Source organism: Carcharodon carcharias, chromosome 17, assembly GCF_017639515.1.
Source record: "Carcharodon carcharias isolate sCarCar2 chromosome 17, sCarCar2.pri, whole genome shotgun sequence".
NCBI classification, from domain to species: domain Eukaryota; kingdom Metazoa; phylum Chordata; class Chondrichthyes; order Lamniformes; family Lamnidae; genus Carcharodon; species Carcharodon carcharias.
This window is the reverse complement of record NC_054483.1, coordinates 56,399,502-56,415,471: the sequence shown is the minus strand read 5'-3', so window position 1 is coordinate 56,415,471 and position 15,970 is coordinate 56,399,502. Positions and strand designations below refer to the sequence as shown.

Genomic DNA, 15,970 nt, shown 5'->3' with positions numbered 1-15,970 from the left:
ATCCTTCTACCATTCACTTTAAATCTATGCTACACTATGGCCAAAATTTTTACCTTGATGGGCGGGCCCCACAGGCTCAGCGGCGGGTGGGCAGCTGAACTCCGCTGCTGAAACGGGGCCCGCTGCCATTTTGAGTGGGTGGGCCAACTAAGGCCTGCCCAGCAGCCTACCTGGCAGGAAGTGCTATGCGCTTCCTGTGTGGGAGGTGGAGGGATTCCCCACCTGTCAAAGAGTGCACATCTCCCTGACACTAAGTGCTGTCTCAGGGAGATCACTGACAGTCTAAAAATCTTTAAAATTAGAAATATATTAAAATTATTAACAATGTCACATGAGATGGGACATGTTAATAAGAAGCACATAAACTTTATTAAAGTTTTTTAAAACAGACATGAAACCTCATCCCGCCAGTGGATGAGGTTTCATGTATTATCAGAAGCCTGTTGGGGCTCCTGGTCTGCCCGCCAGCCTTAGGGTTGGACGGGCAGGGCATTTAACAAGCTTAATTATCCTGTCAATGGCCTTAATTGGTCACTGATAGGTCGGCAGGTGGACAGCTGATTTCACTTTCCGCCCGCCTTCCTCAATATTTAAATGGACTAGGACAACGTCGAGGGTTCCTCCCGACATCATCTCGCGTCATTTTCCCCTCAGCGAGCGGGCCCCGCCCCCAAATTCTGCCCTATAATTCTATAGTCTATGTTATGAAATAGCAGTTGTTAAAGGCTGTTATTTAAAATCCCAGAGGGAAATTTTAAAAAAACTGTCATAACCTATATTTTTAATTGGTATAATTGAGATACAGCGCGAAATTCAGAAATACGACCACCGGTTCTCGAGAGGTTTTTATATCAAACTAAATGAGACACTTTTAATTTGCAACAAATGACACACATACACATGGCTACAAATTACTATCATACCTTTTAACAAATTCCTGAATTAATATTCACTAACAATAACCAATACACTTAACGAGACACCAGGCAAAGCATTTTCACCTTACAGATTCAAAATGAGGTTCCTTTCAATTGGGTTCCTTTGCAGGCAGTTGTAGGCTTGCAGGCTTAGATCTTACATGCCTCTGACCTGCACACACAAACTCCTTTTCGTTATACCCAGCCTTTCTCTTTGAATGTAAATTCTCATTGTATCACCAGGCCCTTTCATAGTACCAATTTTATTAGCAATATAAACATTGCTTTGTGTCTCCTAGCTAGGTGCAAGATTTCACTCCCACTCTTGAATGCTTTTTTCAACAAAATGCAAATGTACCTTCTACCTCTGCTTATATGTCAAAACTACTATACATCAAAGCACCCAGGCTAGCTGGCTTTAATCCAATTAACAAACACAAAGACTAAGCCTCTATTTAAAAACAAATTCCAATAACAATACATACATCAATACCTCTTCCTGACAGCTATATAATCTATATGTTATATACTCTATTTTAGGTTATATATAACCTATAAATATATAGTACACTATAAATTTATAGTCACTGGCCTCTCTGCTAAGGTAAATAGGCCATTCCCATCCACTCTATCCAGGCCCCTCACAATTTTGTACATCTCAATCAAATCTCCCCTCAGCTTCCTCTGTTCAAGGAGACTGACCCCAGTTTATCCAATCATTCCTCATAGCTAAAATTTTCTAGTCCTGGCAACATCCTCAAAAGTCTCCTCTGTACCCTCTCTAGTGCAATTACATTCTTTTTGTAATTTGGTGACCAGAACATACGCTGTCCTCAGATTGGGGCCTAACTAATGTTTTATATAGTTCCAGTGTAACCTCCCTGCTCTTATATTCTATAATATGTCAAGCGTACTGCATACAGTTTTGGTCTTATTTAAGGAGGGCTATGCTTCCATTGGAGGCAGTTGAGAGAAGGTTCACTAGATTGCTTCATGAGATGAAGGAGTTGCCTTAGGAGGAAAGGTCGAGCAAGTTGGGCCTGTACTCTTCGGAGATCTTAAGAATAAGAGGTGATCTTACTGAAATATAAAATTATGGGAGGCTTGACAAAGTAGATGCTGAGCAGATGTTTCACTTTAGAATCTAGAATGGTGGAGCAACCTTGACGGACTGTGTGGCTTATTCCTGCTCCTATTTATTAAGTTCTTATGTTATTAAGTTTAAATTATTCATGAAACACTTACCTCCTTTGAGCTGGCTGGGCATTATCTGTTGCTTTGATAGTAAGGGCATAGGTCCGACCAACATTTAAACTAACTCCAGGAGCTATGATGATCAACCCACTGCTGTTACTTATAACAAAGTCACCATCATCACCAGTCACAATTTCATAAATGATTTGTCCATTCTTCTCTTCATCAGCATCTGATGCAGTAAGCTGAAATGTAGACAATATCAAACAGAATGCATTAAAATACTAATTAACTTTAGTCCTATAAAGAAAAATACAATTACAAATAAATTAAAAAGCCAACAATACTGACCTGTAAGGAAATTATATTGAAACAGATTAAACTTTACCATGATCACAGATTTACCCAAAAAAGTAGTGAACTTGAGGTCCTTGGTGGTCATCATTTATTTCTCAACACAAATGTAGGGCAGAATTTAATCCACGCGGTGAGGGTTTTGCCCATTGGCTGGAGAGCCAGCGAGAGACCCGCATCCTCTGGGGAAGGCCCATCACATTAGATACAACTAGAGCTGCTGGCCAATCAGAGGCCAGCAGATCCTTATTACCATCAGTGTCATCGGGAGGAGGGATGGTAGCTGCAGCAATGCACCCACCAAAGGCCCAGGATCAGTGAGGCAAACAGGCTGCAGGTGAGTGAGGGCGGGGATGGGGGTTTCAGGGCTGTGGACGGGGAGGTGGGCTGTTGGTCACTGGCTAGGAGAGGGCAGGGGAGTGACTTTCGGCAACAACTCCCCCTTCCCAATACAAGGTCCCTCTATGTTAGGCATTCAGTGCCTGACAATGAGGGACCCCTCCTGGGACCTGCAAGCAAACATGACAGGGTTTGCTTTTCAGGTTTCCTGCATGGCGACTGTTCCGCCCAATGCTGTTCAAATACCAGCAGTGGCTGGATGAGCACCTTAAGTGGCTATTAATTTCCCACATAAGGACTTACATTGGCATCAGGCAGGAACGCTGTCCGCAAGACTTCCTGTCCTGGAGTTAATCAGTGCAGAAGCAGAGGGGTCCCCACCCAGCAGCCTCCCATCTGATTAAATGCAACCCCCTTACTTGGCTCGGGGGAGGGCATTAAATTCCGCCCATAGTTTCCAATCCTCAACACTGACTGATGCAAGCCATTACTGACAATATATATGAGTCCACTTGCCAACCAATCAGCACTCTCTTCTCATATAGTATAAATATTCTGTTCCCCTGCCATTGGTGTTTTCTTGCAAATTGTCCTGATGACTGCAAGACAAAAAGCTTTGACAAAAAATGTCTTTTTTTTTCAGCAATATATTAAGTTCCTGGAAAGTCAGATGCCTGGGTAACTCACTAATGTATTTGACTTATTATTTACTGCTGACAATTCCTGTGCAAGTTCTTGAATCTATAGGAAAACATTATCAATCAAACTGTAGAGGAATAAGATGGTTTCCATTCCAGGGTTTAAAGGAAGTAAATGAGGACATTGCAGAAGCTTTAATTATAACCTTCCAAAGTTCTCTTGATTCTGGGACTTTTCTTTTATATTTGAAAATTGTGCATGTCACTCCACTATTTAAGAAAGGTGAAAGAGGAAAACCAGGAATTACAGACCAGTTAGCCTAACATCTACTGTTGGGAAATTACTGGGTCCTATAATTAACGATAGAGTGGACTGAATTTAGTGGCCATGGCAGGGGACCCATTCACCTGGTGGAAAGCTGGGGGCAACACCACCTTGGACATTTTCAGGTGTCCCGACAGAATTCAATGGAATCTGGCAGTTAACTACCCGCCATCGAGACTTCCATGCCTTTAAGTGCAAAGCATCTACCTCCAAGGATTGCTGGCCAATTGGATGGCCAGTAGCTCCTCAGTTGCTGCTGTGCCACCAGGCGTGTTGATCACTGCTGGACTGCAGTAGATCCAGACCAGCCTGTGTGGATGAGGTCTCAGAATCAAAGTGAGTTTGTTGGGTTTGCCAGGGCCACTCTGGCGTCTGGTTGTGACGGCTCCTTCAGCGGGAGTGTTCCTAGCCGCTGTTCCCACATGGTGCCTGATCAGGAGTACTGCCTTTAGGGAGGCCGCCAACTTTTACTGGGTGGCCTTGCCATGTGGCATACGATCCCCACAGCTGGTAGAATACTAGAAGCAGCAGGATGAGGCCCTTGTGTGGCCATTAATTGCTCACTTAAGGGCCTCAATTAGCCTCCAGGGTTGAAAGGTCATCCTTGACCTACCCCGCCCCTGACTTAATCAGGTTAAGCCAGGAAAACCACAGACACTCCACCCCCTGTTTCTCACTCAATTCTAGAGCTCCTCCCAGCCCACTCCCAAGGAGGAAATTAAATTCTGCTGAGTGAGTGAATGAACACTTTTGAAAATGTTCAGTTGATCAGAGAGAGGCAGTAGGTACTTGCAAAGTGTGGACCATTCCTGACAACCTTGATTACAATTTTAAGAGGTGACTGAAGTATTGGACAGGGGAAAGGATTTTATTTACAAGGGCTTCTGGAAGACATTGGGTAACGTCCCTCATAGTCATTGTTAGTTGAAGTTGGACCTCACGGAATTGAAAGAAAATTATTGACCTGGTTAGGAAATTGGTGGAGTGGCAGGAAAAAGGGAGTCAGGATAATAGGTAGATAGTCTAATTGGTAGGATGGCGTCCCGCAAGTATCTGTGTTGGAATCAACTATTCAACATAGTTATTAATGGTTTAGATGATGGGATAGAAGGTCACATATCCAAAGTTCTGATAATATAGGCAGCACTGTAAGCAGTGTAAATGGGAGGATTAATAACAAAAATATCTTAATGGATTAAGTGAATGGGCAAAAGTGTGGCAATTGAATTTCAATGTAGGCAAATGTGAGGTTATTAACTTTGGACTGAAAAATGATATGAACAGAGCACTTTCTAAATGATGCAGAGAAAGAATAATGGAGGCCCAAAGAGACTTACATAAATCAATAAAATGACATGGTTACAGAAAATAATCAAAAAAAGGAATATTTTGCTGGCTTTTTTAATTAGAGGACTAGAATACAAGCTGGTAGAAGTAATGCTACAGCTATGCAAAGCCGTGGTTAGGCTACATTTGGAGTACTGTGAGCAGTTCTTGGCACCACACGTGAGGAAAGATATAATAACATTGCAGGGAATGCAGCATAGATTTACTAGAATGGTGAAGTCAGATTACATAGACTAGGGTCATACTTGCTGGAATTTAGAAGATTAAGGGAATATTTGATCAAAGTTTTAAGATATTAAGCAAGACAGGTAGGGTAGATGGAGATAAACATTTTTGCGCTGTTTGGGGAATCTAGGAGACGGGGCGAGGTGGGGCAAGGTGGGGGGAGGCAGGGCAAGTGCTGGCAGGGAGTAAAGCCTAAAGATTAGAACCAGACATTTCAGGAACAGAGTTAAGAAACACTTCTACACAAAGGATGGTGGAAGTTTGGAACTTTGCATAAATGGCAATTGACATTAGATCAATAGCTAATTTTAAATCTGAGATTGATAAAATTTTTGTTAACAGTGATATTAAGGGATATGGGGCAAAGGTGGCTACATGGAATTAAGTTCACAGATCAATCGTGATTTCATTGAATATTAAAACAGACTTCAGTGGTTAAATGCCCTCCTCCTGCTCCTATGTTCCTGTGAGGGGATTATGAATCAAATAGATTTATAGTTATTTGGGAGTACAAAATTTGAGTACTGCTGAAAAAAGACACATGTTGAAGATTTTCATCTTGTATTCATCAAAGCAGATTTGCAAGAATACCCAATGTAAATGGAACAACAATTTATACCTCATGAGAAGAGAGTGCTGATCGGTTGGTAAATGGACTCTGATTGGTAGAGGCATTGCCATTGTTATGATCTCCACCTGAGGTTACCACTGGGTAAGCCTGATCCCAGGGTGGAACCCAGCTAGATAAATCCTAACTTTTATTTGTTTGTTTGTTTGTTTAGATACGTGGAGAGGGACTACTGAACAGAGTCACTGGAGTCAGCAAATGGCCTGAATTTTATCCTTGGCAGGCGCACACGAACGGCGGGCCTCCGAGCAGCTGGGAAATGGACGTTCGACCGCGATCAGCCCCCGACTGCAATTTCACACTGCCTGGCCAATTAACAACCAGCCAACATGAAATACTCGCTGTAAAGCTCAGCACTGCCAGGGTGGGGACAGGAAGATGGTGGGCGATAACGTCACTGTGGACTCGAGTGAGCACTGCGAGAGAGTTCCCTGAAGGCAGACAGCTGCCTCAGGGAGCTGCAGTTCTTCAAATAATAAAATAAAAGTGTAGAAAGCTGCAAAAAAAATGTCCATACAATACAACCCAGCATCTGAAAGCATAACTCAAAAATAAAAGCAAAATACTGCAGATGCTTGAAATCTGAAACAAAAACAAAAATTGCTGGAAAAACTCAGCAGGTCTGACAGCATCTGTTGGGAGAAAGACAGAGTTAATGTTTCGAGTCCATATGCCTCTTCTTCAGAACAAAGGAGAAGTAGAAATGTGGTGAAATAACAGTATATATTTTAGTGTGAGAGCTGCGAGTGCTGACCAAAGAAAGGTAGGCAAACAAACGTTGAAGTCCCGAACGAAGTGCAGCCCGCCAGATGCATGTTGCTTATGTACAGTTGTGAAACACGTCGGCGTGTTTTCCTACGGACGTGGGCAGACGATCCAGCTTGGAGGATTGGGGGATGAGTCCAGCGGGATGAGTCCGGTGGGCTGGCCTTATAATGATTTGCTGATGTATTACAATGAGGTTCCCGACATCCGATGTTGGGAAATGCAGTCTACCATCATCGGGCAGACGCTTGCAAACTGGTTTCATGATGTTGTGAAACCTATCGCACCATATTGTCCACCCATGCTGCCAAACATGCCCGGAAAATCCCGACCCTTGGTCCAGGACGTCGTTCCTGCAGTGCTGCAGGAGCTGCACTCCATCGCTGAGGCACTTGCAGGCATCCATCAGTGTCAACATGAGAGGTGAACGGGGCATCTCAACCTCACCTCAGCTGTCCCTTCTTCTCAAGGGGTCAGCTAGGAGCCCTCAGGCATCCATAGGGAGGAGGATCAGCAGCTGCACACCCCAGTGCCATCTGCCCAGGTGACTCCGGGCATGTGTAGCCCATCCCAATCCCCTATTCCTGTGACCCCAGAAGCTCTGGCTCTGCAGGCTGAGGAGGGTGCCACTGCCACACAGCAGGACTCCAAAAGCAGGCTAGGGCCCTCCAGAAGGCACCCACCAAGGTCATCACGTACAACAGGGCATAGCAGTCAGCAGGTCACCTGTACCTCCGCTGTGGATCTCGGCGAGTACCAAGACGTAGTGTCAGGATTTGAAAGGTCAAGAAGATTTAACTGTACAACGTGGGTACGGGTGTTAATCATTTGTATTAATGTTGACCATTGTAAATACACTCCCAAGAATATCTCCTTGTCTATGGCTCCTTCTTAAGTTGAGCAGTGTTCATGTCATTCAGATGTGAAATCTTGCTTCCTGCACGAAACAACGGCTACTGTCACCATCCAGAGCCTCTCCCTGGTGCAGAATGTAACCTTTTGAGCACAGTGATTGTCCCGCTCCAAAGTCACTGTCCAGATTAGTGATGCATGCAGCTCCATGTGGCTTGTGTTTGCTGCAAGAATCATGTACCCATGTGTCACTGGGTCCCGTGATGTTCTCTGTGTGTTCTCAGCACCTCATTTCGTCACCATTTTTGACAGGTGAGGGGGTGTGATGCCTCAAGTTCCCATTGAAGTTGAGGTTGTCAGGTTCACCCCTTTTAAAGGCAGTCATGAAATCACGCTGACGTGGGATTTAAATTTGACGTGGAGTGATGACTCCGGCATATGCCCACAATAATTATATGAAAATTTATTACAATTAAGGTCCGGATGTTCAACTGCAGAAAACACAGCCCGTCGTTGATGGGGAGAGAGGACAATTGCATCATAGATTTACGTACATCACGGGAAACATGACTAGGGCTCTCTCGCGAGATTCTCCGATCTCGCCACTGAACATGCCTATCGCAAACTATGACACAGCAGTTAGTAAAAGCTGAGTTATTTAAAATCCCAGAGGGAAACTTGAAACAACTGTCATAACCTATATTTTCAATTGGTATGTTTGAGATGCAGCTCTGAATTCAGGAATGAAACAACCAAACCTTCAGAAGTTTTTACATAAATTAAATTAAACATTTATTAATTTAACAATAAATTAAAACAGATACACGTCTACAACTTATTACCAAAATAACTTTAAACAAATCCCCAAATTATTCACTCCTAGGTAATCTTCCCCAAGACAACAATAACCTATAGACATAAACAGATATAAATTCAGCCGTGATAGGGAGATTGAAAAAAAAAAGGAAGGAGGTTGCAATATTGACTAAAGAAGCAATTATATTTCTGAAGAGGGATGATGTGCCAGAAGGATTCTTATAGGATGCCAATAGGTTGAACTGGAGAACAAAAATTCGACAATCACTCTCTAGAAGTCAAATAGTCAGAGGAAGTTAGAAGAGCAGATGTGTAGGCAAATTTCTGTGAAGTATAGAAATAACAGGGTAATAATAACAGGATATTCCAAACACCCTAATTTAACAGGGATAGAGTCAGTGTAAAATGAATAGAAGTTGCAGAGGGCCATCTGGAAACTATATCAACAAAGAAGACTGAACAGGTGGCTAGACATCTGCTTTTCCAGATGGTCCCTTTATGAATGCTTGGTTGAGCTCCAAGAATGGCTAATGGACTCAGCTTTTGTATGTAATGTTAATGCAGGGGAGTGATAGTTTTGCTTGTCTGATCTTTTTATTATCTTGTAATAACTAAATTTTTCTTTGAAGAGGTTTTTCAATGCCTGTGTGTTTATTCACACAAGATTAAGATGTGTGAAGTGGAAAAAACGATTTTTGTCATTGATACTATGAACGGCTATGATTTATTGACAGCTTTTAAGAGATTGTAATAGAATAGTTTCTTTTTACAGAGAGGATTTTCAAAGTGCCTTTATTTATTGTATCAATTTTAGGAACATTTCCTAAATGCCAGGCTTGCTAAAGGGTCATTGGCTCTTTACAGTGGATACTGAAATAGTGGGTAGGAAGGATGCATAGGGAGTATGCAAGGGGTATGGGGGATATGAGGGGACATGGTGGGGTGGAGTTGAGGGCTTGAGGGCCTAACAGTCATGGTTACAACTGAGCAATGTTCCAGCAAGGGAGGCTGCTAGCCTCGCCATCTGCCCACCTCACCTCTTGCCTCGGGCTTGCCTCTAGAGGCAGTGGGCCAGCCTCCATCCTGCCTCTGTCTCCCTGGAACAAAAACATGCAGGCAGTGGCTCCTTAGCAGAGACAGGTTTACGGAGTCGCAAACTTTCCAAACTTATGCTTCCCGTCTCCTGCAGGTATATCTCGCCCATGACCATGATTCTGAATGTATATTTTCTCTTCACAAAACAGGGGGACAATGCAGACATTGTAGTTAAGGGAGGTGTGAAATATTGGATGGAATAAGCACAGTGAGACAGGAAATATTAAGTAGTTCAATATTTTTAAAAGTAGATAAATCACCAGGTCTGAGGAAATGTACCCCAGGCTGTTAAGAGAAGCAAGGCTGGAAATAATGGAGGTTTTGACCATCATTTTCCAATCTTCTCTGGCTGCAAGCATGGTGCTTTGAGGACTGAAGGAACGCTAACATTGTGCCTTTGTTTAACAAGGGAGAAAGGAATAGGCCAAAGGCAGAATGGTCCCAGATTTGCACTAAATGTGGTAGTGGGCAGGTAAAACGACGTTTTACCCACCAGCTACGATGGCGACTTATCACACCGTATCATTCCAAACCTGCCGCATTAATTATGCATTCCCGGGAAACATGCCGTTGCCGTGGTGGGCGGGCTCTCATTCGCCTACCACACCATCACCTCACTGTTTTACCATATAGGCGCCACATTTAAAGTGTAGCCACATGCACACCTCTCAATGCTTCTAGCTCAGTTCTGCCGCACAGAAGACAGGATGTCCTGAAAGGCAAAAGACTGCAGCCCCCTACTTCAGTGATGCATGCCTCGAGCACATTTTGAATGCCGTGGATGCCCACTGTGATGTCCTCTACCCCAGCTCTGGCCCCAGGATGGGCAGCTGCATCACCAATCCAGCATGGGAGGTAGTGGTCAGCGCCAATGCCCTGAAAAAGAGAACAGCTACCCAGTGCCACTACGGGATGAATGGTTTCATCCATTTCACTAGGGTAACTCACCCTTCTCATCACTCTTAAATCACACACTCACAAATCCATCACATATCCTCAAGGATCTCACACCTCAAGGGGCAACACCACTAATTCTCACACACACCCTCACATCTCTATCAGGCTCATAGCCTCTCGAGCTCGCATCCTAATCCTGCCCATGGCTCCGCTCACCAAACAAACATTCCACACAGCACCATGTGTCCTGCTCACACTCTCTCTGTCTGTTTGATGCAGGAGAAGCCTGCTCACATCAGCTGGAAGGCTGGAAGAGGTCCCAGACCGGGGGGTGGAATAGTCCATATTTGGCCCTTCATTCACTTTGAGGTTTACTAGGATGGCAGGATTGTCATATGAGGGGAGATTGAGCTGACTAGGCCTGTATTCACTGAAGTTAGAAGAATGAGACATAATCTCATTGAAACGTATAAAACTCTGAAAGGGCTGGACAGACTGGATGCAAGGATGATATTTCCTCTGACTGGGGTGTCTAGAACAAGAGGTCACAGTCTTAGGATATGGGGTAGACCATTTAGGACTGAGATGAAGATAAAATTCTTCACCCAGAGGGTAATGAGCCTGTGGAATTCTCTACTACAATGAGCTGTGGAGGACACGTCACTGAATATATTGAAGAAGGAAAGACTTCTAGGCTCTAAAAGCATCAAGGGGTATTGGGCGAGAGCGGGAGTACGGCATTGAGGTAGAGGATCAACCATGATCATATTGAATGGCGGAGCAAGCTCAAAGGGCCGAATGACCTACTCCTGCTTCTATTTTCTATGTTTCTATGAGTGTGCCATTGTGCTGACTGGTGAGAACATGGGTCGTGCCTGTGGTGATGGTCAGGTTGGCGATGAACACCTGTGAGGATCCTGCACCACATCATCCCTCTCTCAGTGTAAATGTGAGTACTCTCTCTTCTGTTTTTGACTCTGCCACCATGCACTATTTATCTCTACTTTGGTTCACAGGGAGCTCTGCCAAATGACCGACACCCTCAACCAGCCAGTCCCTCAACTCCATCCAGGTCCTCACCACCACCCAAGAGGCCACTCCCTCCATTTAAGACCTGGAAATAAGCAGCCTGGAAGACCCATCACAGTGCTCACCCACACACTGCACCAGCACAGAGACACACAACTCAGTGGGACCTAAATCTAGAGCAGGCTTGGGTTCACAACCTGGTGGTCACCGCATGGACACATGTCTACAGCAGCAGAAGGCAGGTTTGGTTAATCTCCATGGCACTCGGAGGACTGTTGGAGTCAGGCATCTGAGAGGTCCAGGTCAGACGACGAGCCTCTGGATTCGGCCTTCCAACTCAACCTAGAGAGTCAGCAGAGGGGAGGGGAACATCACGCAGTGCTGCTGGAAGCCCTCAACAGAGTGGCACACGGTCGGAGTGCATCCGCCTGCTCTCTGATGAAGTGGTGCCCACATGTGTGTGTATGGAGGTCTCCATGGGGGTAAACGCCATGAAGACCTTGGTCCAGTAGAACAGGAGATGTGTGCAGAACTGCAATCCATCGCAGGAGCTATGGGTGAGTTCCTGTGGTGACAATACAAGAGGGAAACGGGCACGTCAACATCCCTCTAGGTGCTTCTTTCCCTCAAGGAGTCAGGCTGGAGCCCCTGGGCAGCCGAAGGGAGGAGGAGTGGCAGCTGGACACCCCTGGGTCATCCACTCAGTAATCTCAGAGGCTGCTCCCTCCGAGTCCCTTTTGCCTGTGAACCCCTCAACCTAGTCTTCTGTCACCACAGAGGGAGCATCTGGCCAACGAGTGATTCTGGAGGGAGAAGTGTATAGCAGGGCCTTTCGGAGCCTCGTGCAAGTACTCTCTCAACGTATCATACTCATCTCAATATCCTGAGCATTTTAAATGCTGCCTGCTGGGGTTTGCTTTCAGTTGCCCATCTGAGTTGACCACCCACCCAATGATCACACTCCCATGAAGCACCTGATCTCGCCCACCACTGCTGTTATTTCACTTTTAATTTAGACAGCATGGTCTTGATTCACTTTCTCATAAGCTCCCCCGTCTTTTCTCCTCCCCTAGTTACCCATTTCTTTTTCCCCATCACTGTTGACCCCCTTGGCACCTCCCCTCCACGACCTACCATCCACAACCCTTTTCCTTCGGGGATGTACAGGTGAACGTGCACATTCCCTTCCTCCCAAAAATCCCACCCCCATCCACATTCACTTCCCCAACCTCCTCCTTCCCACCTCCAGTGTCCGTGTCTGTCTCCAAGTCCCCACTATCTCCGTCCCTTCTACCGTTACCATTGAACCCTCACCCTCCCACCCTGCTGCCTCGGTCTGCCCTCGGTCATTCTCACCATTCCCTCATTCAATGCCCATCCTCTATTCGCTCCCTAGTGTGCAGTCATGGGCTCAAATGAGCCCTCTCTTGCACTTCCAACTGGAGATTGCCCCCTCTGGACCCCTTCCTCCCTTGGAACTGCCCCCAGCTCAGACTACGCCCCCGCTCATCACTCCTTCCTCCCCATGGACTCCATCCCCTCTCCGCACTCCTTCCTTCTCATGGATTCCCTCCCTTCTCTGCATTCCTCCCTCTCTGCACTCCTTCCCCCCTCCGCACTCCTTCCCTTACACTTTCCATCACCCTTACACCCTCCTCCCCAGTTGCCGTCTTCTCCCATTACCCCCTCCTCCTCCCATTCTCCCTGCCCCACCAAACCTCCCCCGCCCCGACACCTTTGTTCCCCGCTTCCCAACTTCACCCCATCCTGACGCCTCTTCCTCTCCCAGTCAATCCTAGACCTTCCCCTTCCACCCCCTGGTACATCTTCCTCTCCCAAACACAGCTGGACCCTCCTCTCAACCCCCTGGACCATTATTCGTTGTGAGCAGACCCTCAATGGTAACTTTCCACCTTCCGTGAGCTGCTTCGCGGTGGAGCCATATCCATGAGAATCCACCCAGCATGCCATGGGCATTCCTCCAGCATCCTGTTGCAGTCGGGCTCCAGTGTCTTCTGCTCCTTGGGTATCCGTGATGTGAATCTGGCCCTGGTGGTAAGTCCCAGCTTCTGCATGTCACACTTGTTAAGATGTGTTCTGCACTGGCGTGCAGTCATGCTGACGTGGACAGACGTACCAGCAGGGGATGATTCTGGTGGGCTGGCCTTATAATGATCTGCAGATGTATCACAATGAAGTTCCCAACATCTGATGGCGGGGAACGTGGCCTGTCATTGACGGGCTGAGCGGACGATCGCAAACTGGTTTCACAACATTGTGAAACCGATTTTTGGCCTTCTCGCCATGTTGTCCACTCAAGTCCTGAGCACACCCAACGCCAGCAGGCACAGGCAATTCTGCCCCAAATAATTACTGGTCTAACCTCGCTGGTAGGAAATTTCTTGAAATAAACTGAGGGACTGTATAAATCATCATTTAGAAAAGCATGGATTAATCAAGGACAAGTGAGCATGGATTTGTTAAGGGAAGGTTGTGTCTGTCTATACTAAATTGATTTTTTGAGAAGATAACAAGGGTAGTATGTTTAATGTAGTCTATATGGATTTTCACAAGGTTTCTGACAAGGCCCCAGTGGCATACTGCTCAGATTCCAGTCCTTGAGATCGAAGGGAAAGTGGGCAAGTTGCATCCAAAATTGGTTCAGTGTCAGGAAACAAATGGTAATAGTCAATGGGTGTTTTTATGACTGGATGGCTGTTTCCAGAGGGTTTCACAGGTCTCAGTACTTGGTGCCTTGCTCTTTGTGCACATCAATGCTTTAGGCCTTAATGTAGAAGGCATGATTTAAAAAGTTTGCAGATGATACAGAAATTGGCTGTGTGATTGATAGTGATGAAGAAAGCTGTAAACTGCAGTAAGATATCAATGGACTAGCCAGGTGGGCAGAAAAATGGCAAATAGAATTCAATCTATGGAGTGTATGTCCACAGATCTTTAAAGGTAACATGACAGATAATTAATATACTTTCCTTTACTAGCCTAGGCATAGGATATAAGACCAAGGAAGTTATGGCTAGAACTATTTAATGCATTAGTTGGCCCATAGTTATAGTACTGCATAAGGTCTCTGGTCACCATTTGACAGGGCTAAAGAGAATACAGAGGAGATTTATTAGGATGCTGGAAGGATTGAAAAATTTTAGCTATGAGGAAAAATTGAATAGGCTGGCATTATTTTCAAAACAGAGGAAGTTGAAGGGAACTTTAACTGAGGTGTAGAATATTATGAAGGGCCTAGCTAGAGTAGATGGGAAAAACCTATTTCGCTTGGCAGAGAGGTGAATACCATGCAGCATGGATTTTAAAAAATTGATAGCAGGATTTGTGGGGAGTTAAGGAGAATTCTTTTCATTGAGTGGGTTATGGGGCTCTGGAACTCACACTTTTAAAAGATTCGTAGATAAGCACTTAAAGTGCTGTAACCTACAAGGCTAAAGAGCAAGGTAAGTCAGATTAGGCTGGATAGTTTTTTCCCAGTTTACAGAAACAGCATGGGATAAATGTTAAAAACAAAAAAAACTGCGGATGCTGGAAATCCAAAACAAAAACAAAAACAGAATTACCTGGAAAAACTCAGCAGGGCTGGCAGCATCGGCGGAGAAGAAAAGAGTTGACGTTTCGAGTCCTCATGACCCTTCGACAGAACTTGAGTTCGAGTCCAAGAAAGAGTTGAAATATAAGCTGGTTTAAGGTGTGTGTGTGGGGAGCGGAGAGAGAGAGAGATAAATGGGATAAATGTTCTTCTATGCCATAAATTTCTAGGATTCTATATTCATAAAATAGACTAATTTTAATTTTAAATGTCAAGAACCATTGAGAAGTCAAGAAAATGTCTGTTATAAACAGTACTTGCCATAGTCAGTATAGTACAGGACAGAGTCAATAATACAGTAATGAAAACACATGAAAATACTGCTGAAAGTAGAAGAGAGTGTGTCTCAATTGTTAGGGGATTCTTTCCCTCTGTTAAGTGAAAATAATAATTAAGCAAATATGAAGCTCTTTTTCTGCTTTAAGGCATTTTAATTCATCGTCAAGATACTGGGATTTTAACCTACTCAAAATCCATCAATCTGTACAGAGTTAAAATTAGGCCCATTGCCACAGGAGAAGGTGCAGCTACAATGCTTTCACATCCATCTGATGAGCCTAGAGAACTGCGAGCATGGGTTGAAATTTCAACCCTGTATGGGGGCGAGTGCAGAGGCCAGCCGGCGTGAAAATTCGCACTGTTACCTGGCTTGCTTGCTCACCATCCTGCCCCTGTCTGTTTTGGAGCAGGGAGGGCAGCATCGCTCCAGGCAAGAATTGAGACCCTATCCGCCTGGCTCTGGTCAGAGCTACAGCCACAGGCCACCCTGTTAGAGGGGCGTCCCTTTCACAATGGCGGCCTGGCTGCTGAGGCAATGTGTTAATTTACAACTTTTAAAAGTTGGAGAGAGAGAGGCCACCTCCTTTCTCAGCTGCTCTCTCATTCTTAGCTGAACTTCACACTGCTGCTCCTTCAGAGTTGGAGGATCTTAATTGG

The 15,970-nt window shown here is 45.1% G+C and overlaps 1 protein-coding gene across 1 annotated transcript in view; it reads right to left on the bottom strand.

The window, feature by feature from the left end:
* pcdh15b (protocadherin-related 15b) overlaps window positions 1-15,970 on the bottom strand; it is a 1,048,074-nt gene that overhangs the window by 486,494 nt on the left and 545,610 nt on the right. Inside the window, exon 16 of the mRNA XM_041210329.1 lies at window positions 2,163-2,356. Coding sequence (XP_041066263.1) covers window positions 2,163-2,356 — 194 coding nt within the window. The remainder of the gene's footprint in view (window positions 1-2,162; window positions 2,357-15,970) is intronic.